The sequence below is a fragment of the Anabas testudineus genome, chromosome 10 (genome assembly GCF_900324465.2).
Source record: "Anabas testudineus chromosome 10, fAnaTes1.2, whole genome shotgun sequence".
Lineage (NCBI taxonomy): Eukaryota > Metazoa > Chordata > Actinopteri > Anabantiformes > Anabantidae > Anabas > Anabas testudineus.
In genome coordinates this window covers 6,343,464-6,368,979 of record NC_046619.1, presented here as the reverse complement: position 1 = coordinate 6,368,979, position 25,516 = coordinate 6,343,464, and the positions used below count along the sequence as shown (strand labels likewise).

At 41.9% G+C, this 25,516-nt stretch overlaps 1 protein-coding gene across 1 annotated transcript in view; it reads left to right on the top strand.

The window, feature by feature from the left end:
* tenm1 (teneurin transmembrane protein 1) overlaps positions 1–25,516 on the top strand; it is a 148,856-nt gene that overhangs the window by 59,454 nt on the left and 63,886 nt on the right. The window contains exons 6-8 of the mRNA XM_026357422.1: positions 9,196–9,369; positions 19,766–19,968; positions 21,810–22,017. Coding sequence (XP_026213207.1) covers positions 9,196–9,369; positions 19,766–19,968; positions 21,810–22,017 — 585 coding nt within the window. The remainder of the gene's footprint in view (positions 1–9,195; positions 9,370–19,765; positions 19,969–21,809; positions 22,018–25,516) is intronic.

Here is a 25,516-nt window from a genome sequence, read left to right as displayed (position 1 = left end):
TACATACATTATGTCAAGAAGACAATTACTGAAACACAGACAGTCACATTTAATTAAAATACGTCATAAACCATGAATGTTTGGTACAGGTTTTTCCAACAAGACGACACAAAAACTGTGCTTGTGTGTCTTGTTTAATGTTAAGCAAATGATAACAAACAAGTGAGCTATTACAAGTCTTTTTAGAAAACAGAAGAAAAGCAACACAAAATAAACAATTATTTTTTAATTACGTGTAAAAGAGCTTCAATTTGCAGTTTCTAGGCAGGGGTGGTGACGTTAAGTGACTAAAGTAAGTACTCAAAAACTATACTGGAGGTTTTACTTCTCTTTCACTACAACTAAAAGGGGAAATCTAGTATTTATTAGTCCACTACATTTAGTTAACTAGCTTTAGTTAACTAACTATGAAGCATAATTAACTAAGATAAAAGAAATAATGGGGCAGCTGTTGAAATGAGCTCCACCTATATGAGCATTTTCTTTGCAGTGTACAGGAATAAAATGTGAAATAAGTTAACAATAAATTGATGGTGTGTAGCTATATAGTACAAGTCTCCAAAAAGTGATAATCATATCAAAAGGAGCATGTCTCCTTTTGTAGGATATGAAAAACGTAGATATATTATTACCATAGAAGGAGCAGCAGCATGTTCCCCATTTACTGATGAAGTCTGCCGAAGTTATTAGGCAGGGAGAGCTCATGAAAGACACAGGGCTATGGGGGACTGTTTAGACAAGGTAGTTGACCTTTAATTAGAAAAGCCTTCGTTCTTTCTCAGATATAATTGAATGACTGTCAAAAAGAGGCCGTTTATAACACAGTTAGGCTCATTACAGAATCAAAATCACTTGACAGATTCAGCCACTGCTAACAGTTGTAAAGGAAGTGTTTTCTTTACCAGAGAACAAGACGTAAGTACATACAGACTGTGCATTGTGTACTATCATCTAATTGTTTGTTCCTGTAGAACACAATGTGTGTCAAAGAGGCCAAAGATCTGGAGTAATAGGCACAGTAGCCAACAATATATGGTATATATGGTGTACATATACTGGCGCATGTCCTCTACAGTGTGATTGCTGAGACACATGATGGAACCTTTTCCAGGCAGATATCTACCCTGGTTTTAGGCTGGTAATAATCCATCTTTCTTCAGTGTCTTTGCTCCAGACTCTCTCCTGTTGAAAAGCAAACACAGCAAACGCTCAATCTTGAACAAAGAAACTAGTGCAGGTATTACCAGTGAGAGAAGGCTTTAGTTCAGGTCAAGTTTGCTTTGTTAAAGCCAGGGCTAGTCCCTGTTACCAACAACCAGTCTGCACTGAATGGACTGTAAATAGTATGAAAACTGCGGCTGGGCTTGGTGAAAGGCAGCCATCATTTGATCTAACCCTGTCTGATGTCCAAATTTAAAAAGACAGCATATATCATATATATTCCTAAAACCTGCCACTTGACCAGCCAGTAAAGAGGGAGGTGCATCTAATCATATGAGAAATTGTGCAATATATAGCTTTAGATTTTATAGAAATGAACTTCCCATACAAATGTGTCAACAGAAAGAGTGTGTGCTAATATAAAGGTCAATCAAACAAAGACTGTGAACAAACCCATTTGCAATCAAAAACAAGCCCAAAACTAAAAGTACAGTCTGTATGTCTAAAATAAAAACATCCCTAAATGTGATGATCCGCTCTGCTCAAGATGTGTTTATTCACTCTGAACTGTTCCCTGCAATCAGACAGCACAGTTAGGGCAGTGCTGTGAGATGGGCATAGTGAAAAGGACAAAAATGCTTCTGAACATTAAGTAATAGCAGTTCGTGAAACTAGCACTGTAAGTGGTAAAAAACACAAGTCCAGGCATTAGGCGAAATGAAAAACAAACAACTCTAATGATAGGATGGTGGGTTATTATACCTCGTGGATTGCAGTGCAAACATTTGCTTGTAGCAACATTGCACAGTAATAATAACCTCAGTGGAGTGAGGAGTCGCAGCACGTGGAGTAGTGGGGATTGCAGTCTGTTCTGATAGCAGGTGGTGGGCAGGAGGGCAGACGTTGTGTACAGACGTGAAGTCGGAGGGTCGCCGAGTCCAGTGATGGTTGTAAGAATGTCGCTGCTGAGGTGCTGAATTGGCTTTGTCCTAATGAAGAGTTACCTTCCCTCAAAGGAAAGTTTTTGAACTGGCAGTCTGGGATCGGTGGTGACCTTCTTTATTGTGCAGCTCTGTCAAGTTGGGGGGGGGGGCAACTGGCAACTAATTATCTACTCAGCAATGTTTAGTGGGTGAGATTGGCTGCTACAACTTATTTCCAGCACGGCCTGGAAACTAGAACAGACAGAAAAGAGAAAAACGCTGTGGCTCGATGGCAATGCAGCCACGCTATCGAGTCCTGGACTCTGCATCGGCTTTATTCACTTTGTCTTAACAGATGTTTTTAATCTGTTGCATAATTATAGCGCACACTGAGGAGGCTTTCATGTTTGAGTCACTGTGTATCTGGTTTTGTTCAAATGTGTGTGTTTCAGGGTAGCTATGTATAAATATGCTATTATTTCTCATTTTTAGGATGAAAAAAAATAAGTAAAACAGATTTTTGTTTTCCACAGAACACTGCTGGTTTTTCAAATCAATGATACAAATATGCTGGTTTTATTTTAAAAGCTACCATTTGCTTTCTGAATTTTAAGATTTCATTGATTTTTTATTTTTTTTTTTTTTTCTTGCAGCTAATCTGATCTGTTTTGGTTACACGAAGACAGAAATTTAATTGGTTTAAACTGCTACTTCACAGAATCATGTATGGTGAAAAAATAAAATGGTGAAAATTAAAAAGAATGAGCCCTGCAGTACACGCTGTACTGTATTTGAGCCCCGGTGTGTTTGTGTGTGTGAGCGTGTGCATGTATGTGATGGGTGCGTGTGGCACTGTGGATGGTGTGTGCGCCTGTGCTCCTCACCCCAGCTCCTTTCAGCCGGCTGCTTCATGCCTCATTGGGGTCTGTATTGATTGGTCCAGTTTCTCTTTGTTTTCAGTCCTCTATTTTGGTCGTCTGATGCAGCTCTAAGAAACCCAGTGGCCTTTGCTAAAACTACCCTAACAGCTACAGAAACCTTTGGTAAAATTGCTTTAAATGGCTAGACAGACTCCGGTCAGAAAGCTCTGAATGGCAAGAGAAGACTTTGGTAAAATGTCTCCAGAAGGTCAGAGAGGCTGCAATAAAATAGCCTCAATAGCTCCAATAGTTCACCGGGCAAGTACAAGCCCACACACACACACACACACACGCGTGCACAGCAACACACACTCACACGCTCTCTTTTCTTTCTCATCTAATTCACGACACACACACACTCACACACCAACACACGCCAGCACAGAGTGATGGAGCTGTACGTGAGTGTGAGCGGCAGCTGTGAGTCTCCGTTTTTGTTTTTTTTCTTCTGCAGCGCGTGAGCTCTCATTGGTGCTAGATGGTGGCTGCCGGAGGGGAATCTAACATGGCGCCGATCCCCTGCTCATTTAACTATTCTGTCTGTTGTAACATGACTCAGCGTTCAGAAAGGGGGCCAGATCAGTAAGGCAGCCAGTGGGAGATAGACGGAGAGAGTGGAGGACTCTGACAGAAAGAGAGAGGGGGCGTGATTAGAAATGAAAGAACAACAGAGAAATGCGTGAAGTCGAAAGCTGTGATCTGTTGGACTTGGTGTACTGCCGCTACCGTGACTAACTAGATGACAGTGACAGTGAGTTTTCCTGGTAAATAAACGGCGGGACATACAGCAAATCTCATCGCTCATGACATGAAAAGTGTGTCGCCACCTCCGCTCTTCCTTTATCCCTCATTCTGTCATTTTATCCCTTCATCCAACGAGGGCTTTCCATTCCCCATTAGCAAGGTCGCACCACTGGTGACTCCTGAGGTCTGCACCAGTCAGGACACGGTGGAGTGAGGTTCCGCCGCTGCTTAGACACACACACACACATGCGCACAAACACACACACGCATGCACACTTAAAACTGTCATGACAGTGGTATTAGTGGCTTTCAAGGTGTTGGTGGAGGGGAGTAAGAAAAACACTTTAGCACCTCTTGTCTGTCAGAGTGGAGCGAAGGCCGACAGGCGGAAAGGCAGGAGGCCAGGCAGACCCCCAGGCTCTCTCAGTTTCAACTCTAACATTGACTTAGACACAGATTTCTTTTATTGGTGCTGAAGTCTCTCTCCTTCACTCTCCTTCACACTTGTTTTCCCCGTTTGTCTCTCTCCTCCTTTCTTTATTCCCATCTCCCCCTCTCCATGTGTCTTTTATCTCTCTCTCTGCCTTTCCCCCCCCCCCCCCCCCCCCCCACCCCTCTGAAGCTGTGGCTCAGCTAGAGGCTGACACAGCCACGCTGAAGTCGGTCGAACAATTGCATTTTACTGCACATGCTAAACTACACACTAAATTGAATGACTGATGCGCTCAAAGGTGTTTGCTGCCAGGCAAAGCCAGCTGTAGCCTCTGGTTGTCAGAAGGTATACGCTCTGTGATTAGCTATACGTGTGAGTGAGAAGAACTTGGCAATCAGTCCTGGGTGTGCTTCCGCACGTGCAAGAGTATTGATAAATCATTTTTAACTGACTGCAGTGCTACCTTGGCTATAATGGCTATCGATAAGACAGTATATTCACAGTCAGTCTCACCCATTGTGTCCTATAGACCAGCTTAGGACTGTTACAAGCCCCAGATAACAGCATGTAGTGCAACGCAGGCATCAAATAGGTATGCACACACACACACACACACACAAACACACACTCACACACACTCACACACACAATTTTTCTTTCTCTACTGCCTATTTTTTTTCTCCAGCCACGAGTGTGAAATCTAATCATCACTGGAGCCCACAATCATTTCTATCTAATCTGGAGACACACGCGCACACACACACACACACACACACACAAACAACAATAGCAACAACTGCAGCAGCCACTGCGAGCTAGTATTATCTCTTCGTCTACCAGATTAAACAGGCTGCTTTTAAAACCTGGCCTGTCTTGAGAGGATTGTGCAGAGACTTTGGCGCTTCAGGGTTGCCATTCAATTACAATCACAATAATGATATGGCAGCCGTATGTCTTGGCATTCCAGCTGTTAACGCTGGTAATGTTAACAGCTGGAATGGAACAGTTTTTATTTCAGCAGCCTTGCTAACTTTATTCACGCTGTTCTCTTCAGCCTGCCACATCCACCATGCACGTCTCAGCAGGGTAGCCGACAGCGAGGGTACAGTACAGAACCCCCTCACAGCAGTGCCGTCCTATTACCTCTGGCAGTCATCTCGCTGTCACGCTGATCAATGATTCATGTGCGCGAGGGCCTCGGCCTGTTAGTGCGTTGCACTTCTGCTTGCTGTCGCTACTGTGCTGCTCCCGCCGCTCCAGTTATAATGACTGGACTCACTCCGAGTATCTCTCTAACTTGTTATGTGCTTTTCTTTTTCCTTTTTCTTTTCTTTTTTTTTTTTTTTTTTTGTGACACAGCGAGAGAGAAAGATGGACACTGGGAGATAGATGGATAGACAGACAAGAGAAAAAGAAAGTGGGAGTGAAGGTTCACGCTGAGCACATGCTGCTCGCATAACCGACTGCATGCTGCGACTAAGTGTGTGTGTGAGTGTGTATGTATTTGATGTGTCCACAAAAACGATCAAAAATGGACCAACTCCTGTAAGTGATAGAGTTACTGTAGGAAGTGACGGGAGCTGCCCACACTGTATATCCTCATTCTGAATTTAACAATGTGCTCAATGTTTCTTAACGTAGCTATTTGTGGATATAGTATCAGTCATAGGCTTCATATTTACTTAAGATGAGAGTGTCATCCTTCTGCTTCTAGTGACGAAAACAATAAAGCATATTCCCTACTCCTTTAGCCTCTCTTCTCCCTCTTAATCATAGTGATTGGATTTTTCTGAAATGCTACTGTACTTGGCAGCAAAACTTGATTGGCAATAGTACAAAGTGGGCAAAAGCACTACTTTGCGACGAGAGCCCCGCAAAGCCCAGGTGGCTCCAGGTTGACTATGTGGCAAAATATCTGTGGAAATTAAGATTTGACTGATTACAATTATATCACAAATATAATCAAATTACCACACTCTTGCACACAGCAAGCACGGGGCTTGATCATGTCCCAGCGTAGAAATACTGGTTAGTTTCTCAGACTCTGGCCAATATGTGGGTCCAGTGGGAGCGTTCGACATCATTTTTTTGTCTTGACTTTCTATTGCGGGTAAACCTGACTCTGCTTAGAAGTTGTTATTGACATGTCTTCTTACATGGATACACAGACATTTTTTTTCAGGTCCACTTTTTTAGGTCCACTCCTTCTGTCCATCTAGGAAACGCGATTAGCTTGACCTTGAGTTCTGATTTTTTTTGTAGAAATATTTTTCTAACTTCTGGTCAACAATGACCAGAAGTTGCTCATTTTTTGAATTCATTCAACCATGAGATTCTCATCTAAGCCTTGGATATAGTCATTCGAGGCAGATGAATGAGACTGCATGTAAAGTGGTACCACTTTAACTGTATCTCCAATTCGAAATCTAAATTAAAACCTAGTAGTTTTTAAATATGCAAAATTAACACGGTCAAGTGAATAATCACAAACATGCACTCACCAGTCTTAGTATTTCAGTGAGGACACTGGGTCCTCAGAAATACAAGAGCACAAACTCTCACTCTCCACCTCCGTCCTCTCCTCATCATGTTCCCAAGTCCTTATCCCTCCTCGCTTGTGTTTGTGCGTGTGCGTACTCTGTGACTCTAGATGCTAAGTGTTCCAGCTAAAGGTCAACAGCCATAAAACAGAGGCGTGATAGAGACGGGGAGAGAGAGAGAAAGAGACGGCTGATGAGCACGAGCAGGCGGAGTAGGGTCTGAGGGGCTTTAAGGAGGGATGGAGTGGTGAAGAGGACAAGATAGGAGAGCCAGTGAGGACTGTTGCTGCAGAGTCATTACTGGAGTGGTTAACGGAGGTGTGTGGGGGGGACGGGGGGGGGCAGTACAAGGAGAGAAAGAAAAGCAATTCAGATGAGAGGAAGTGAAAAGAGAATGGAGCATGAGAGATTGAATGGTGGAAATGCTAAATGTTTGGGAATGACTTGCCATTCCTCACTGAGCACTCTTACAGGCTAATTTATGATACGGTGATAGGGTGTTCCACTCTGCTGCATAATATAATGCCGTACAAACAGGGATGATGCATACAAACCTGTATTCGTAGGTGTAAAACCATATTTCATGTTTAATTCTAACAGGAGACAGTTGATAGAGTGGACTGTGGTTTAAAGGAAATCTCAGTGGGATCGTTTCTGAATCTGTCACTGTTAAGTAAAATGGGATCTTTGATATGTTTTTATTCCAGTTCTTTCCTATCTGCTTGTTTTTTTTTCTCACACCTGTCTGCTAAGAGATGCACTACTCACACTACTAGACAACCATAAAGGATTTTGCCGGAGACTAAGCCCATGAAATTGAATGTACAAGAGCAGATCATTTGGGTTACTTGTTGTCATACTGTTTTTTGGTTGTTGTTGTTTTTTTTAGCATCAAAGTGAGTCATCACAACAAATTTCACAGTGTTCTGTTAATGAGAAAATCCCTCCATACTGCATTTTTTTTTTAATGAAAAAAAGAAAAAAACTTTTTAAAATGAGCAACTCGTACACACGCTGATATGGAGAATATGTGCATGTCCGTGTCTGGTCTCGTCACAGGCTGACAGTTCAATTAGTCTAAACTAAATGATGCATGACGTCTCCCTCATGGCCCTAGTAATCGTCAGTGTTCTGCTTTGAAGAGCTCATATTGTGCATGGATAGATAGCTAAAGCAACAGTGGCTAGGGCTAGTCAGAAGTTGAAATGTTGAAATGATCCCCACAGATGCCAGAGTGGAGCATGGGACCAAACTGGTTTCAACTCTCAGAGCTCATCATAGATTTGCTATATTTTTCAGAGGAATGTGCTCCTGGAACAAAAAGGCAACTGCAAAAATGGCTTTGAACTATCTGGAGTTTTAATTAGCTATTCCTCATCAGCTGGGAATCAACTGCGGGTGAGCTCGAGTGTGCAGCCATGCATACATGAAAGTAGCAGGTAAATGAATACACATATGAACGCGGCGTACCCGTGTGATTATGTTGGTCATGCTGTATAATTGTGGATTTGTTTTTCTAAGCAGCCATTTTGTGCAGGCGCGTGTCAAGTACTTTTTCTGGGTGTCTGCTATCAGCAGACAGAAGACAGACAGTGAAGATGTTTGAAGTCGTTAGAAGTTCCTTACCTTGATCTGCATGCAGCAGCCATCCTCTGAGTGCCACCAGCGCAGAGTAACTTTGTGATTTGAGTCTTTGCTTTTGTTTGATGTTCGGAATGTGTCAGAGGAGGGAAAAAAAAAAAAAAAAAGGCCTGCAATGATTTATTTCATTTGCTTTGTTCTTCACATCAGCAAGGAGCATTACCTTTTTAGATTCTTTTAAAGTAAAAAACGAAAGCAGTGTTGCAGTACAATCTCACATGAATGGGAAGTGATGATTGGTCAGAGCGAGGTGAATGTTTTACTGAAACTTTTATTGACAGCCTTGCAAGACGCTAATTAATTTTCTTAATGGGCAGGTGTTTTTATTTAACGGCACGTTGGATTGTTGTCCTAGTAAACAGTTTTTATGAGTGGGAGGGGGAATCCAGTTTCTCCCCATACCCTTTGTTGTTTAAAGGGCCCATATGGATTGTGAATCGGCAGCAGCTTTCAAAGCGTCATTAGTCATGCATAAAAGACTGTGTTAGCACTTTAATACCAGCCCTGGGCTCAGACTATGAAGATCTGCCTTAATTGCCCACCTCTGCCATGCTCCGTGTTCATGTGCACATGTGTATGTGCACATACTGTGTGAGAGTTTATGTGCGCCTGTGTTCTTTGTGTATTTGCTAATTGTCGGCTGCCTTGCTGGGAACTAATAAGCACATAAATTGAGTGAGGACTCTAAGATGGGCATTAAAGAAGATTCCGACACACCCCTCTGCATGCCTTGAATAATGATCTTTTCTATCTGCTTTTCTTCTCCCTTTGGCTGTGGTTGTGTGTGTGTGTTTTCTCTCTGTGTGTGTGTGTGTGTGTGTGTGTGTGTGTAGCGGTCCACCTGTTAGGCCTGACCTGGCATCTGCGGCACGGTGATAGCCAGCTGTATGAGAACGGCCTGAGCTCAGCGGACCATCAACAGGAGGACCGCAGCAAAACCAGACCTACCAGCTCGATCCACCTGCTGGACACACTCAACCCCGAAAACACACATGCTGGTGACAAAGGTGGGCTGACACACACGCAGCGATACACCACAATAACAGATGTTCTACATTCCACTATTGACGGGATTTGCCCGTCAGTAACAACAAAACAAGTGTAACATGGTAATTTGTAATTTAGCAAATATCAAATGTATTGAATGAACACTGGCTTTAAGCATTTCACTTCTAACACGGCCTGGCTGCTTTTATTTTTGCATTTTCGTTTCATTTCATTTTAAAAGCTACAAGGCAAAGGTGCCAAGTAGGGACAGCTTGGCGATAAATTGTCTCAAATTATGTCACTTGAGTCAGAGTCCGCTGGGGTTGAAGTCTACAAGCTTGAAAATGGAAAAGAATAAACTCTGGGGGTGCGGAGTTAGAAAAAAGTAAGCTTGGCAATCAGCCAATCTGTAGGTCTGTATATGCCTGCATTTGTGACATGTTGCATTTTATTCATCTAAAAATCAATCTTCAGCACTTATAAAAAAAGAAAATCGTATTATTGATGCAGCACTTAAAAAGAAAGTGTAATGAATAGAGCACTGCAAGAATCCGATGGAGGAGTGTGAGCTCACTGCTTGTTGACAGAATGCTCTCAGAAGTTCTTTATTTGTTTTTCTCATGTCACTATTTTATTTCATTTCTGTTCATTATTATTATTAAATTAACACCACACTTCAATTTAATTCATTTTAATTTCATTTAAAAGTAAAGTTTCAATGCACTTTACAATTAAAAGGTCCAGAAAAGAACAACACAGCTATAATTATATAGAAAACCCAACAAATCCCCTTTGAGAAAGCACTAGGTGACAGTGAAGAGATCAAATTTCCCTTTAATGGAAAAAACTTCCAGAAGAACCAGGCTCAACGTGGACCGCCATCTGGTCATCAGACTTCACCAACAACAAGCAAGAGACAAAAAAAACACACAGGAAGGTTGGAAGGGCCAGTAAGTGCACACTGGAAACATACAGCTCAGAGGCTGGGATACCTGAAACAGACAGAGGGAGACATACAGGAAGAAGCACAACTACAGCAAAAACACAAAGTTAATGACATGCACCTTCATTATAAATGTACATGATGGCTGCTTGATGTCTGTCTTCCAAAATCATGAAATAAGCCAGATGTATTCATCTCATTTTATTCTTAGAAAGAAAAGAGAAATCCTGCAAGTGCACTTAAACATTTTTGTGATGTCATTCACAAAAAGCCAAACATAAAATTGGAGCAAGACGAATAAAATAAATCCTCTTCCAATGTGAACACAACCATTCAATTTAACATTGATTGGAACATGTTGCAACTGACTATATGTCCATTGGCATGAATTCCAATCAGTTTCTATTGCATTAGGACTGTGACTTGCATACATAACACATTTGTCACAATGAGTGTTTCAATACGATAGAGAGACATCAGTCCAGAGATCAGCCTTGAACTGATTACTCGTTTATTAGGAAGGCCAGATAATTGGTTAATCAGTGTTCCCCTCTTAGCTGGTACGTGACTGGAATAGTTATTTTTTACTCGGCAATCCCTCAACTAGCCAGAGGAATTACTAACACCAATTTAACCCCATGATATAGGACATTAATTGTGAGTGTTCAGGTCATGAAGTCAGACAGGACACAGCAACCTTCACGCTTAGTCTGACTCTGATAGATATCACGAGACGCTGTTGGAGCCCATGTTCAGCACTTATGAAGAATGTACGAGCCAAACTACAAGCCGCTGCAATTTAGGCAACCTGGGACATCCCCAAAGCAACTATTCTTGATGAATCCTCACATTCTGCGGATTAACAGTCTCATCAGCAGCTAAATCCTTCAATAGAGCACGGAGGGGTCATGGAATTCACTTCCGATTGCTGGGTCACAACAATCTATTGTTTCAACTCCTACTGCTTTATATGCTTGATGAAAGCTGGGAAATCAAAATGGGCAAAGCTAAGCCGTTGATGCAGGGGGCTCAGATTAATAAAATTGGCATGGTGGAGGTGGTCCCTGGGCAGAGGAGGGCCAGAGAGATTAGAGATTAGGCTGTAATCCAGTGTGGCAGATTATCACGCTCATCCTGCTGTACCCATCACCTCTCACCAAGAGACCACACAATCCCCTAGATTACACAGCGAAGGATGGTGAGAGGAGGCTGCGGGGAAAGCAAAGGGATGAAAACATGACACAGTAAGGAGAGACAAGAGGGGAAGCGATGGGAGGAGAGAAGCATGATTGACGGACAATAACGTGTTTGAAGGATGTTTGAAATACCAACCATAAAAGTGACACAAGCTAAATAATTGCTGACGTGACGATACAATTCGCACAAAACAAATCATTAGCCGCTTCATGACTTTTGTCTGCAAAACAGAGAAACCAGGCATCGAAATGTTCTCATTTATTTTACAATAAATGATTAGCAATGCGTTGTTATAAACAGAAATAACAACATAACAGTGGGGGCATAAAGATGGCTGCGGAGACTGATTGGAGGATAGTTATCAGTTTGGATATAAACTGATGACACAGTAGGGAGAGATGAATCGAGCACAGCGGAATGATTGGAAGGTAGTAATCTTCTTATATTCTTGTTCATGTATTTTTAGTTGTTGTTGTTTTTATATCGACTTCACTGCACAAAGATAGGCTCTTTGTTTGATTTGTTGCCTATAAGCTGAAATCAGCATCCGGAGCAGCAGAATTCTAATCTACCTTACGAGGCAGCTTGCCGCACAGCGCTAGATACTAATTGACATGTTGTGTCGTGCGCGTATGGCTAGTGTCTCGTCAAGCCACGCGCTGCGTTTTATGTTCTTCGTGCTATCTCTCCTGCAGTTTCCAAAGATCACCAAGAGCTCTTCTCAGTGCTCCACACATAAAAGCCTCTCTAATTAGTGCTACATTAATTGCCACTCACCCCGTGATAATAAACCTCGGGCTGATGTGCATGCGTGGATGTGTGAACGCTCTTGTCCTTGGGTTTTCTTTAGTTCTATATCTGGCACACGTGAATATGAGCATGCGGTCATGGCCACACACACACACACACACACACACCCATGCACACACACATTGAGAGTCCACCAGTGTTGGTAAAAGCCGGAGCGCCCAGAGAATATATTTTCTGGCAGTGGATTTTCTTCCTTAATAAGTACATTGGATTTTGGGAATAATATTTCACTCAACATGGCACGTCGGCTATATTAATGTTATGAAATGATACAAACTGACATACAGTAGAGCGGCGTATTGCCTCATTATAATGCGAAGATGATGAAATGTGCAGCTTGTGGAATGCCATCTGAGCCTATGCTATGATTGTATAAACCACTGTATGAAAGGAGAGTTAGTGCTCAATTGTTTCCACTCTGTCTGATGGTGTGGTTGGAAATGGTGTGTAGATGGATGGAATGTGACACAGACAGAAAGGAGGGCTCTTAAAGAGCACATCAATATTCTAGACCGCGTGCAGAGAGTGTGGAGGGGAGCGAGCCTGAGCAGAGTGTACTGTATGTGTGCAGAAGTACGTGTGTGTGTGTGTGTGTGTGTATTTATGTGGGAAAACGAGATGCGTGTGGGAGACATGGGTGTATTTGTCCGTGCTTGCGCATGTGTACAAATGCTGATGGACTGTTCCCTGTTACACTGGTCTCATTGATTTTCTCACGCTGGGATACAGTCTCAGGATGTAACACATGCGCGCGCGCACAGAAACACACACAGACACATGTGCAGGAAAAGTATGGATCATTTAGTGAACCCCCTCGCTTGAGCTCCTCAACTTGAGAAAGCCTAACAGCAGGAACATGTCTGTCTGTTACTGAGCCCGCAACCAAAACATTTTGTCCAGATATAGCTGAAGAAATTATACATCATTTGAAGCTGTAGTCAGTTTTTACAGTGTAGGTGACACATTTTATCAAGTGCAGAGGGCTCTGTTGTACTCACTCTTGACATTTGAGAGAAGTAGATAGATGTCTTCTTAGTCTCTGAAATCAAAAGCAAATAAATAAAAAAATCAAAGTAGATTTTTGTCTTTTAGGTAAACAAACTAGAACTGACCTAAAATATTGCTTTGGACACAGTGCAGCTGAAGGGGATAAAGCAGAGTTTGGGTTACGTATTTGTATTTCTGTGCTTCTGTACAATCTCTTCACTGCTATTTAAATAAATATGCAATTTTTTTTATTATTATTACATTCACTTACTAGTTACTTTGTAGATTTTACATTAAAATCTCATGAGCATAGAAAGTACAATTAGTTGTAATAGATTTAACCATCTACTGGCTTATAATGTCATTAATATTAGCTCCGTCTTGACTTGTTACAAGATTAAAATGCCACTTACACGTTGATGCATTAGTATTAGTAGTCTGCTTCTGCAGCATGTTAATATATCATTCACAGGGGCCATTTTGCTGCAGAAGTAGGTTTACACTGACACCTTATCACTAATTTACTTAAGCAGGATTTTAAAGGCATGAATATCTAGGCCAGAATTTCTGAACACTGCTCTATTAGTTCTTCTGGTCTTCAAATTTTCAAGTATGTCTCTAAGACAGGCCATGCTGACAAGTCATGAGCACGCGAGGACGTGTTGTTCGATGTGAAGAGGGCTCATAGGAGGACACCAATTTGATTCACAGGACCAAATGGTTGAGAGCCACTCCTCTGTAATGATAAATATTCATGGAGGCATTAGCAAAAACTAAAGTTAACAAAAATATCTTTAGGCATTCTTCACACTCCAGATCAGTGAAATGCTAATGGAGGAAATATGTTCACAGCCTAAATACGTCTTTATCTTCCGTCTTGAGGTGAGAGAACAACTGTCTGTTAAAAGACTAAAAAAACTTTTTGTTTAGTTTTAGGCCTTCAGCAAAATTTGCAGCATCGACATCTACAGGCATTTTTTTTTTTTTTTGTTACTTCCTCCAGATCTCTGGAGTTGACTACATCAGTAAATGCATACTAAAGGACAATCAAAGTGCTTTATCCACGTATCAATTTATACAAGCATATGAACGTGGAACGGTGTGAGTGCACAGAGTGTCATGAAGTGAATGAGTTGGTGAACAGTCAGACATGCCTGTCACAGACGTAGCCCGAGGCCTCATGGTAAAAGGTGAGGATGAGAGAGTAATGGAAGGGCCCTAAGGCCAAGAGCATTATCTTCTCCTGACTCTGACTGACACTCATTAGGCTGCACAGTGGATAGAGGAGGCTGAAAGCTTATTAAGCCACCTGCTCAAAAGGCCCTTAATTGAATCCAAGTAATTATAGAGACCTTGCCCATTGTGATATTTTTATTCATCCTGCGGCAAACTCAATCTCTCTTGCATTTGGAACGCTATTAATGTTGTCTGCACCAATGTGTGCGAGATTCACACAGGCCTACGCTTCAGTATCGACCAACACTCGCACACACACACACACACACACTCACACACGATTCCGGTCCCTCCAGACATGTCCCGTCACCAAGACCCCGGTTGCACTTTTAGTCTGTTCTCTGCTTCATTAGAATCTGAGGGATAATAACATTAACTGCAAAGACATTACAGATGTAATTGTTTTACCTGAATAACCCGTAGGCAATAGAAATTAATTAGACCTTGTGTCCCAAGTCCTAATGTAGCCCGTCTCTCTCGTTGGCCCGATGCACAATGCTCGGTACTCGGAAACACACAACAGATAGACAAATGAGAACTCACGCCAGCTTTTAGAAACACACTTTACAAGAAGTATGGTAAGGTTGACAGCGTGGGGATATCATTAGAAACGAGAGAAGAGTTCAAATGGAAACCAGTTTTAGTCCAGATGTCCTGTAGAATAAAAACTTTCCAAAGGCCAATTTAGCAGGAAATATTGCAGTGTGTACAGGGGTTTACATATTGTGGCTGAACAGTTTCATTGAGGGCAATAGTGGCGTTATGTGTGCATCACCACTATAATTGGCTGAGGCAGCATCATTATTAGTCAGTTATAAGCAGACCAGCCCACTAACAATCTATCACTTCCATCAAGAGCGTGTTGCGCACATTGTGCTTGATGGCAGACATGAATAAACTATGCGACGCTTTCATCTGCCCTTTAAACAAGCTCAACGTTTTCAAATAAAGCTCAATGCATTTTTTTTTTTTTTTTTTTGCTTACAACCTGCTTCTGCTGCCAGCTAATGATGAAAAGCACAAGAGGCGATTCATGCAAAGCCATTTATTTGTATTTATTCTAAGTAACAGATAGCGAGTGTGAATTTCAACCTGCTTTTCCTTTATTAAAGCTCGAGATAAGCAAGGTGTGAAGGAATTTTACCTCCCTGTTCACATAGCAGCTTGTTTAGGCTTGTATTACTTTTGCCTGCCAAGCAGGAACAAACGGAGATTTGGTGTTTTGAAAGATATTTTTTCGAAGAATGGCGTCAGGTGTACACGTTGATCGACAGCAGTAATCTGAGAAGCTGGGGAGGCCCTGGAGAAAGCCTACTCACAGCGTGAGCCTCGATGCTCCTCTCTCTTTCGTCCGGTGCTGATGCGAGGAGCGTTGTTTTTTTTTTTTTTCGTCCTTCTTGCATCAGCAGCTGTAACTTGACACTGCCACCTACTCCTTGGACACGGGGCCCCCCCTCGTCTCGCCTCTCCTCTTATGTTCTCCCGCCTCTTTTTCATCCTCCTCTCACCTCAGCACCCCTCCTCGCGGCTGACCTGGGTGCAGTGGCGCTCTCTGTCCCTCCGTTGCGTCAGACCCGGAGAGAGGCGCGGTGCAGCAATTAGCATCAGAAGGACCTGCCCGCTCATCTGCCCGTCAGCCTGCTCTGTCTGCTGCCAGTGTTCTGCCAACTGCCATGCCCTATTCATGTCCTATTCATCTAGTGTTGAATAAAAGGCTGCTTTCCTCGGGACATCCATCCCTCTCTTTTTGTGGCCAGGCACAGGAGTGAGGATTAGCTTTAAAAGGAATAGACTGCTGAGGTAGACTCGGCAGGAATGTGTGAATGCATACCTTATTTTTGCCAAGCTGCTTTTATTCTGTTTGGCAGAGATTTTAGTACAGGGACAATTTGTGCTTCGTGCAGGACACATGTCTCTGTTTTCTCTTTCATTGCAAACCTTTGTGAACTCCCTTTTTGCTCTCGCCTCTCTTTCATTCTTCTCCCTCTGTTCCCGCTTTTCTTGTCGCACTTCAGTCTAGTTCAGTCAGTTGACCAATTAATCCATTTATTTTTTCAATCCCGTGGTCGCTGGGAAAAGATAAAGGACGGGCGGGATAAAAGGAAGAGTCCCGTGCTTTGGCATATATTAGCATGACTTTTGACACTTTGTGGGAGCAGGTGTTGAAGGTAAGCTACTAGCAAGTCTACAGCCATGCTAGCAGTTTAAACACAGTGGTGAGTGTAGTTGCATGCTAACATATTCACAGTGAGAACAGTAACATGCCACTGAGCAGGTATAAATATGTGTATAAGTACGTTAGGAAGTGTAAGTTATCAGTGGCCATCTTTGCTGAGATTTTTAGCTTTCCAACCCAGTGTCTCTTAGTGGAAATAAGGAGATTAGCAAGTAGGCTATGCTAGCATAATGTTTAGCAAGTGGAATGCATTTCCTGCATTTTCTACCTTTGGCGACTGTATAAAGCTGCTAATATTTGCTCACAAAAAACACTGTAGAATCAAAATGTATGCAGATATTGAATATGATAAGGCCCAAACAAAACAATAGCATGACCTGTTGATGGCACTTGTGGAAAAGCTGACATTTGCTTCAAAATCGCAAATGTCACAGTGTTGCAAAGGGAAAAGTGAGTGGATCATCAAAGACAGTATATATTTTTTTACCCCTGTGCACCTTGAGTGTCTGTACAAAATTTCATGGCAATCCATTAAATAATTGCTGAACCATTTCAGGCCAACCCGCAGAAACAATGCAGTTTTGATCCGAGTCTCCGAGAAAAGCAGGAGCTCCTTACCCCTCTGCACTCCCTGCGTCCCTATACGTGTGACACTACAGGTGATATATGCCGGCGCGCTGGTGGATGTGCATGGTGTCACCATAATGGAGTGGTAAAGCTGCAGGCGTTATGGATTGAGAGCCAGAAGCCTCGTCCATGAATCTGCCCCTAACTGTTCTTCTGCCTTTGTGGCCGTAACGATCGGCTGGCTCCCCTCTGTCACCATATTTCCTCCATCTTAGTTTAGAAGCAGAGATATATCTCTCCATAAAAGCTGACACAAAGAGGGCTGGAGAGCCTCGCCTGCTCCCCTACACAAAAGACTCACGCCTGGTGGTTGATAAAGGCTTATGGAAAGGAGAGGAGCTGATGGCCAGGGGACTGTTGGAAAGACCTATTCTCATCACATACAAAGCAGTGCTCTCACTCAAGACGCTATCTGTGTGCCATGACGCTGCTGGTGAGTGTGTGTGCACGCGCGTGTGCGCGCTCCTGCCCTCCACACACTCTCTCATCTAGGGCCTCCTCTCTGTCTGTCTTTTCACACACACAGTAACACATACACACTCTCTCCCTTTCTGATGCTAACAGTGTTAAAGTCCTCAATGAATACTTTTCATCACATTTTTCAACAATGACAAGAAGATTAAAACTAAATTAAAAAAAAAAAGTAACCTTTCAAAATGAGAACTGCGCCAAACCTTGTTCCATTATTCTTCATCAAATAGAAAATGACATGATAAAGTGAAAGATGGCTGAATGTGCATGAAGTGGTTGTTGTCTTAATGCAAAGTTTCATTCAGTGACGTGCTGAATATCTCGGGCTAAAAGTTTATTTTGACCATTTCGCTGTTGAAGAGCTGTTATGCATGTAAGATGTGTAAGATGTACAATCTAAGAATACACACACACATACACACACACACATACACAAAATGTGTGTGAATTCAGCTTCTGATTCACTCACTATGCAGAGCAGATTGACATGGACACGAGGTGCTTCTCATTATCTCATTTCATGTCTCTTTGCTCCTTGGGTGATCCGGAAATTGTTCAGTTCGCTGTCATGAAGGATATCTCAGTTCCATTACTGTTTGGAGGAGCAAAGAACCTGGACGAAGCCTTGAGCGAGGACCCAGGGGACCAGCCTATGCGGGAGTCTTTTTTAATCTGATCATCATCCGCTTTTGTTATAAATCTGCTAAAGATTGGACACTACGACCGATTGGACTGCATCACTGTTTTACACCATTTATTTCTGTTCTTGTTTAAATTGAGTGGATTTGTGTTAACTGTTGGTCTGATTAATTAAGGCAACATAAAGCAGTTTTCATCATTCGTCATTAAGCTTCATCTTTTGCCACTTAACCTGTGTAGCGATGATCAGAGACAGTCTGTTGTATTTGAACAGACCAAAAAGGTTTTAATTACATGTGGTTTTCTGTCAAACTGAAAATCCCTGTGTTTCAGGTAGATATACGGTATTTATTCTACTAATTGTTGTCTGCAAATTACAAGACATTCTCATAAGCTCTATAATACCATAATGAATTCATAAATAGAAAAAAAAATGCAGACCCATATAATTGAAATATAAGTAAAATCTTGTTGACTTATGTTCTTGCAGTGTCTGAGCAGTAACTGTACAAACTTTTTAATGAATGTGCGGTTGCTTTTCAAACTGTGATAAAAGTGATATTTCACTTTTGTCATGTTGCTGGACATTGCTACACTGCTGCTCTGGCAGTATTATCATTATCTGTGCAAATACAGATTCCTAGGCATACAGAGCTCCTAACACCTGCAGACTGACAGCTGCTTTGCCGTTATAAAGAACTAGCGTCACTTCTCTCGATGGATTGAAGGAAACGACGTCCCATTTCTCAAAAAACACCTTTTCTCTCTTCTCCCATCTTTTTTTTTTTTTAAACTCCAAATAACGGACTATGTGGGAGACTTGAGGATAAGATGCAAATAAGCAAACCGAAGAGATATTTTAAGGTTATTAGAAACACCAACTGTATGTGTGAAAACAAATAAACAGCTTTTCCACTAATCTTGCTGTTGAGGAGAACAACACCCTTAACCATGGTTAACTTTACCCAAAAAAGATATTGACAAAATCTAAACCAAGGGCCAAAATGAAAAATAGATACTAGTATTTCCCAGTAGACCATCCTCAGAAACTTCCTTTCTATAGCGATCCATCTTTATGCTGAGCCTATCCAACCTATCCAAGATCAGAAAGGCAGCACTTCTTGAAAAGCACGGGTTTCAACAGCGCTAACTCATTCCTGGTGTCTGTTCAGTCTTACTTCATTAATATAGCCGCAGATCATGCTGATGTTTGAGGACACGAGGCTGTTTATTAATTGCTCCCTTTGAAACGGACTAGAACGCTCTGTCCACCTTGATAACTCTGCAGCAAGACTTACTGGCATCACCTGTCTGTGGTTCTTACCTGCAGAAAAGTGGGTGCGAGGTCGAGCCATCGACCGCGGCGAGGTTGACATGGGAACCCAGCAGAGCCAGGCGATCCCACCAGGACTGTTCTGGAGGTTTCATATGACTGTGCACCATCCAACCTACATCAAGTTCAACCTCTCTCTGTCACACAACGCACTACTGGGGGTCTATGGACGCAGGAACATACCGCCTACACACACTCAGGTAAAGTTGTAACATGCTGTTCACCCAGATGGGCTTGTTTGCTTCAGCTACCACAGATTGCATCCAAACAAATGCACCTATTTCTTTCATTTTGGCTTTTTACCCTCAGTAAGGAAGTGTAAAGAAATCTTTACTTTTCTTTCCATAGTTACCAACTGAAATGGATTCATTTTGTCAAAATGTGGCAATAAAAATACTGAAATCTAGAATTCATTTTAGTGATGATGGTGGTCATACACTGAACAAAATATTTCTCTCTGACCATTCTGCTATATGCAGCAGTATATGCAGCAAGCTGTGATTCACTGTGTGACACCTGTCAATCACAGCCAGCATTCAATTTTTGGCCCTTGCTGATTCCTGTACACCACAAACCTGTAGCCACCAGACGGATTTAATGTTGTGGCTGGGCGGTGTATCTCAAATCAAACTATTTTAGTATCATATTTAAACTTTAATTTCTAATTTCATTCAAATTAAGCCTCTATAAATCTCTCAAATCACAGAGCTCAGGAGGCATACCTGCTCAGGGAGGTCATGGGTTGTGTGTTTGTTCCTGTCTGTGTCTGTCTGTCTATCTGTCCTGCCCATTTTAAAACATGGGTTAAATCAGTTGCACAATGCAGGTGATGAACTATATTTACGCTTGTTTTGTCAAAGTCGTTTAAGAAAATAAAATAATTATGTGATCTGCGCCTCAGTGCAGCAGAGCAATTGCTGTCCTCCTGTTTAACAGGTACTTTTGATTATCCACAAACAAATCACTATTTTGTACTTGTTCTGACAACAACAGAACAGAAAATATGTAAATGTGAGCAATGGTGTTTTGACTTAAGCTGAAATTAAAGCACTCTTGTGTGTTAAAGTCTAAGAGACAACTCTTAAAGTCTAAGAGTTGATGGAAAGCAACTGACTGCAGAGCAATCTTACTGCGTGTGTCCCATTATCAAATTTAACTTGTAAGCTAAGCTTAACATGAGGAAGAAGAGGATATTTTTCACCCCACGTGGACAGAAATCTTTACAAATCTGACTTTAAAGATGTGGATGAGTATCGTTATCGCAAGGAAACACAGATTTCTGATTTAGTCAGCTTAGTGTGGAGGTAGTGTGCCTCACACACACTCCCAGAAACAATAGGCACACACGGATACGTACACGGTTTAGAAGAGTATTATGCCATGCAAAAAGCACAGATACAGACAAAAATACAACACACACTGAGTCATCTGCTTTTTAACATCAGTGCGCCCCCTGCTCTCGCCAGCATGAAGAGGTCTAATTAGCTGTTTTTGACACTAGTGTGACACACAGCCCTCAGGGGGAATAAGACTCACAGAGTGCTTGCTAGTTCAAGGAGGTTTGAGGATGGCGAGGATGGGAGGGGGAGACGAGGGTGGTGGGGAAAGTTAAAGAGGGTGAGAAAGAAGCAGAGGAAGGTTTAGACAGATGAAATAATAGTGTGTTCCATTTGAAAACCTGGGTGGTAACGTCTGCCCATGCTATTAGCGGCACGTCAAGTTGTTGAACCAACTGCTATGGAACATGTCTGTTGGAGGCCTGAGCTGCCACGGATGATTTCCCCTCTTTTCTGTGACTTCCCGTTTCAGAGTTCATATCTGTTACAACTAATATTATTCCACAACTTGTTTTAAATGCAGGTAGTTCTCCAATAGCATTCAGTTAGTAGTTTCACACTGCTCACACCAGCCACACGCCACTATGCAAGGTTTGACTTGTGGATTTTCGTAGCATTTATGCAGGATTTATGAGTTCCTGTCTTGCTCATTCCAACTGGACGAATTTGCTGATGTCTGTACTGTGTTACTGTATCGTGTACAGTTCGACTTTGTGAAACTGCTGGATGGAAAGGCGCTGCCCAGGTCCTTGACTGATCCCGTCTCAACTGCCAAAGCTCCCAAAGGCCTACTGCTGAGCGGCCTCCAAGAAACAGGCTTCATCGAGTACATGGACCCTGGCACCTGGCACCTTGCTCTCTACAATGACGGACGTAACCTGGAGCAAGTGTTACTCCACAGCACTCCCATAGGTGAGGTGGATTATTACAGGTTCACTGAGAATAGTAGGATTTCTTTTTCCTGAATCCATTTCATATGCCATTGATATTTGTCCTCCTTCTGTATTTATAGAGTTGTATTATTAGTGCATCTCAGTGTTTGGATCTCAGGGTTACTTCACTCTCTTGTCCTCTCTCCCCTTTCTGTTGATATGCAGAAAACATGGCCTAGAGTGATTTGAAACTCATTGACATTTGCAAGGAACTTTTCCTATTATAAGAGTGAGCTTGGCATGGCAAGAGACAGCAGTTAGAAAGGGGAGGACAGCTCCTGCAATAATGACAGGGCTTGCTAACTGCAGCTCATTGCTATGACACACACGGAAGGAAGTGTAAATTGAAGGATGTGAATAATGCAAGAGTACGTGGCTGAATATAGACAAGTCAATAATTACCAGGGCAGTTTCTGCACTCCCACTTTGTCCAGTAGTGTTTAAGAGAAGTGTTGCTATAACAAAAAGTGGTTGGTAACATAGCGACATATGCAGTATGTGATGAGGCAGCCATTTCAAATGCTAGTGCCCTGTTAAATGATTGTTACCCATAATTATACTCTCGTAAGTTCAAACCTCACATGCTATGAAGACGTAGGGTGCAGTGATGCCTAAATAACTCAAGCAACGAAAAGCAGCGGGAGCACATTGATGGTTCTTTGCAAGTATTTCTCTCACCTGTTGAACTTTGCAAAGCAGATTGAGTGTTATAGCTACAGCCTACAAGATATTTTATAATAAGGTGACCTCGGTGGCTCATTCCACGTGTGACAATGTCTGCATAAAGAGAAGTTCAGGGAGGACACTGAGTCATTATTTTAACCAAATCCTCTTTTCATAAACCTGTTTTTGTGCCTAAACCTGGTACACTCTGGGGTTATTATTGCAGCCATGACAACAAAGATTCACTGCACTGAGCTAACTGGGAGGTGGAGTAGGATCCTCCCAACCCATATCTGTGGCTCAAATGACAAGGTGATAAAGGCTGTTTAAGGGGAGCAATGAACGTTTTTTATGTTAGTCAATAAATCAGGAAGATTACACAGAGCATTCTCGATATGTATAAGCTAAATATGTATCAGCATCCTCTTAAGGCCCAGGTTGTAAGCCAGTCAGGAAAAAGCTGCATGATGCCAAAACATGGGACTGAAGACATCTTTCATTGTTGTGTCGACAGAGTGCTTTATATAATGAGTGACAGCATGCGACAGCTAAACACAGATTTTATTTCAGAGCTGTCAAACATTTGTTGACACGTGAGCTGTCAGTAAAATCTGGAATATACCAGATCTATTTTGAGTCCCATATTTTGGAGCCAGCGGTGTTTACAAAGAGTTAACTTTCCTTTTCTCTCTTCCTTTCTTCAATAATCAAAACAAATACAGACACAACAGATGGGCTCAGAATAGCAGCCTTTAGTCCGCTTTGGTTTTTCAAATAATTAATCAAGTGATTTGGCTTGAAAGAGGAAAATATTATTAATGGATTGATGTCAAAGTTCATTTCACTGCCCATTTACACCTCTAATGAGGGTTACAAACAGACACTGCATTGTTTTGGAGGCAGAAAATCAAAACCATTGAGCTAGAGGACAATAAATTCTAATAAGAGACACAGTATGTTACAGCATGAGAGGGGAGCTTTATGGGGAGGGGAGGAAGAAATGAGATGATCGCTTTCGGGAAACTGAGCTTTTCCACTGCAAATGGTAACTGGATACATTGTGAAACAGAGAGTATAAATAAGAACATAGCTAAAGACCATCGTAATAATAAATAAATTAAATAAAGGAAAATCAATACAGTGTAGACTATCACAAGAAAGATAATATGAGAACACAAATAACACGAAAACAATCCATGAAATGTAGCTGTTGTGCATAAATATGCTTGTTTTCAGAGAAGCCGGGGGGGGGGGGGGGGACATACTGTATGTAAAACATGATACTAAAGGTAATGAGCTGTGTGGTTAAATTAGACAGAAACCACTTTCATGGGTAATCACGATAATCATCATCTTGATAAAAGTGAAATGAAAGATTTCAAATCCCTGTGTGCTTGGTCAGCTGGTAACTGACCTGTATCAGTCATTAGACATTATGTTGTTCTTTCATCTATCCACAGACAGTCTCACAGACACAGAGCATTCAGTTACATCTTAATTCAGTGCTGCCGCAGCTGCTGCTGCTGCTGCTGCTGAGTAGGACAGAAAACTGTCAGCAAGAAAGCTGATGTACATACTGTAATATATACTGATATGTATGTATCAGTATACTACAGTCACTCCTTAGTGATTGTATAAACAGGTCACATAGAGTCAAAATGTTGACTAAAAGAATAAATAGGTTAGAGATTTGATTTTTGAAATCAATGCAATTATGTGTTTTATGTGAAGTGTATTTATTTATTTATTTATTTCTCTCTGCAAAAAAACAAAACAAAAACGAAACTGTAGATAAAACACTTTCCCTTCTTCGCTGTCCTTGAAATTCACCTGTGAACCACAGTCTGCCACCACCAGCTCCAGCCCCATCTTCTCTAATTTTCCTCAGCCTCAGCAGAGAGCAGTGCTTTCTGCAGAGCTATTAATTATATATAATTGCTATACTTCACCTGTCATCACGCATCCTCTCGAATATTATATGTGTTACACAGAGGGCTAAAAAAATGTAAAGCGATTTAATGTGGATATGTGGAACTTTGAACAAAATAGATGCTAATCAAAAAAAGTGGTTAGCTGGTGACTGGATACTTCTAGTTAGCTGAGCTTTTTTTTTTTTTTTTTCATTAAGCTCAAGGGTCATAAAGCATAGCTGAAACTTTATGGGCTCATAAAGTACAATTGGAATGCTTATTTGACCAATCAGATCAGTTGGCTGGAAGCACCCATTTTATAATAGCATTTAACTGCAATAACTTATGGCATGAGTGATTCCTAACGGGGAAGGGTTTAGTCAGTGGAAAGAACAGAGTGGATGTTCCACAGATGTACACACACATACACACACACTATGTACTGTAACAAATAAAGACATGACTCTTCATACATTAGCTGTTAATTGCCTGGAGATTTTTATAGTTGAGACATTGACCTGGAAGATAGGGCACTTATATCACTGTTACAACCCTGTACCTTACAGCTCTGTAAGTTTTCTGACGGATCACTCGTCTCCCCTGGAATAAAAAAGAACCCTGTGACCTTGCAGATGAGTTTTTGTTCATTGCATGTGTCAGGTGCCAGATACAATATTGGAGTTTTGTGAGGCTTTTTTCAAGAGCGAGAAGGAGACGCATATGGAGAAAGGTTTGCGAGTCCTCCTGAATGTGTGGGAGAAAAGATGATTGCCATTCCTTCTCTCCATCAGTGTGACGATGACAGGTGATGGAGGTGAAAATGACTTTGGTTTCTGTAGCGATGTGCTGCTGTGGAGGATAAGGCCATGCTGCCGGCTACTGGCAGGGCCTGTCTCATTAGCATGT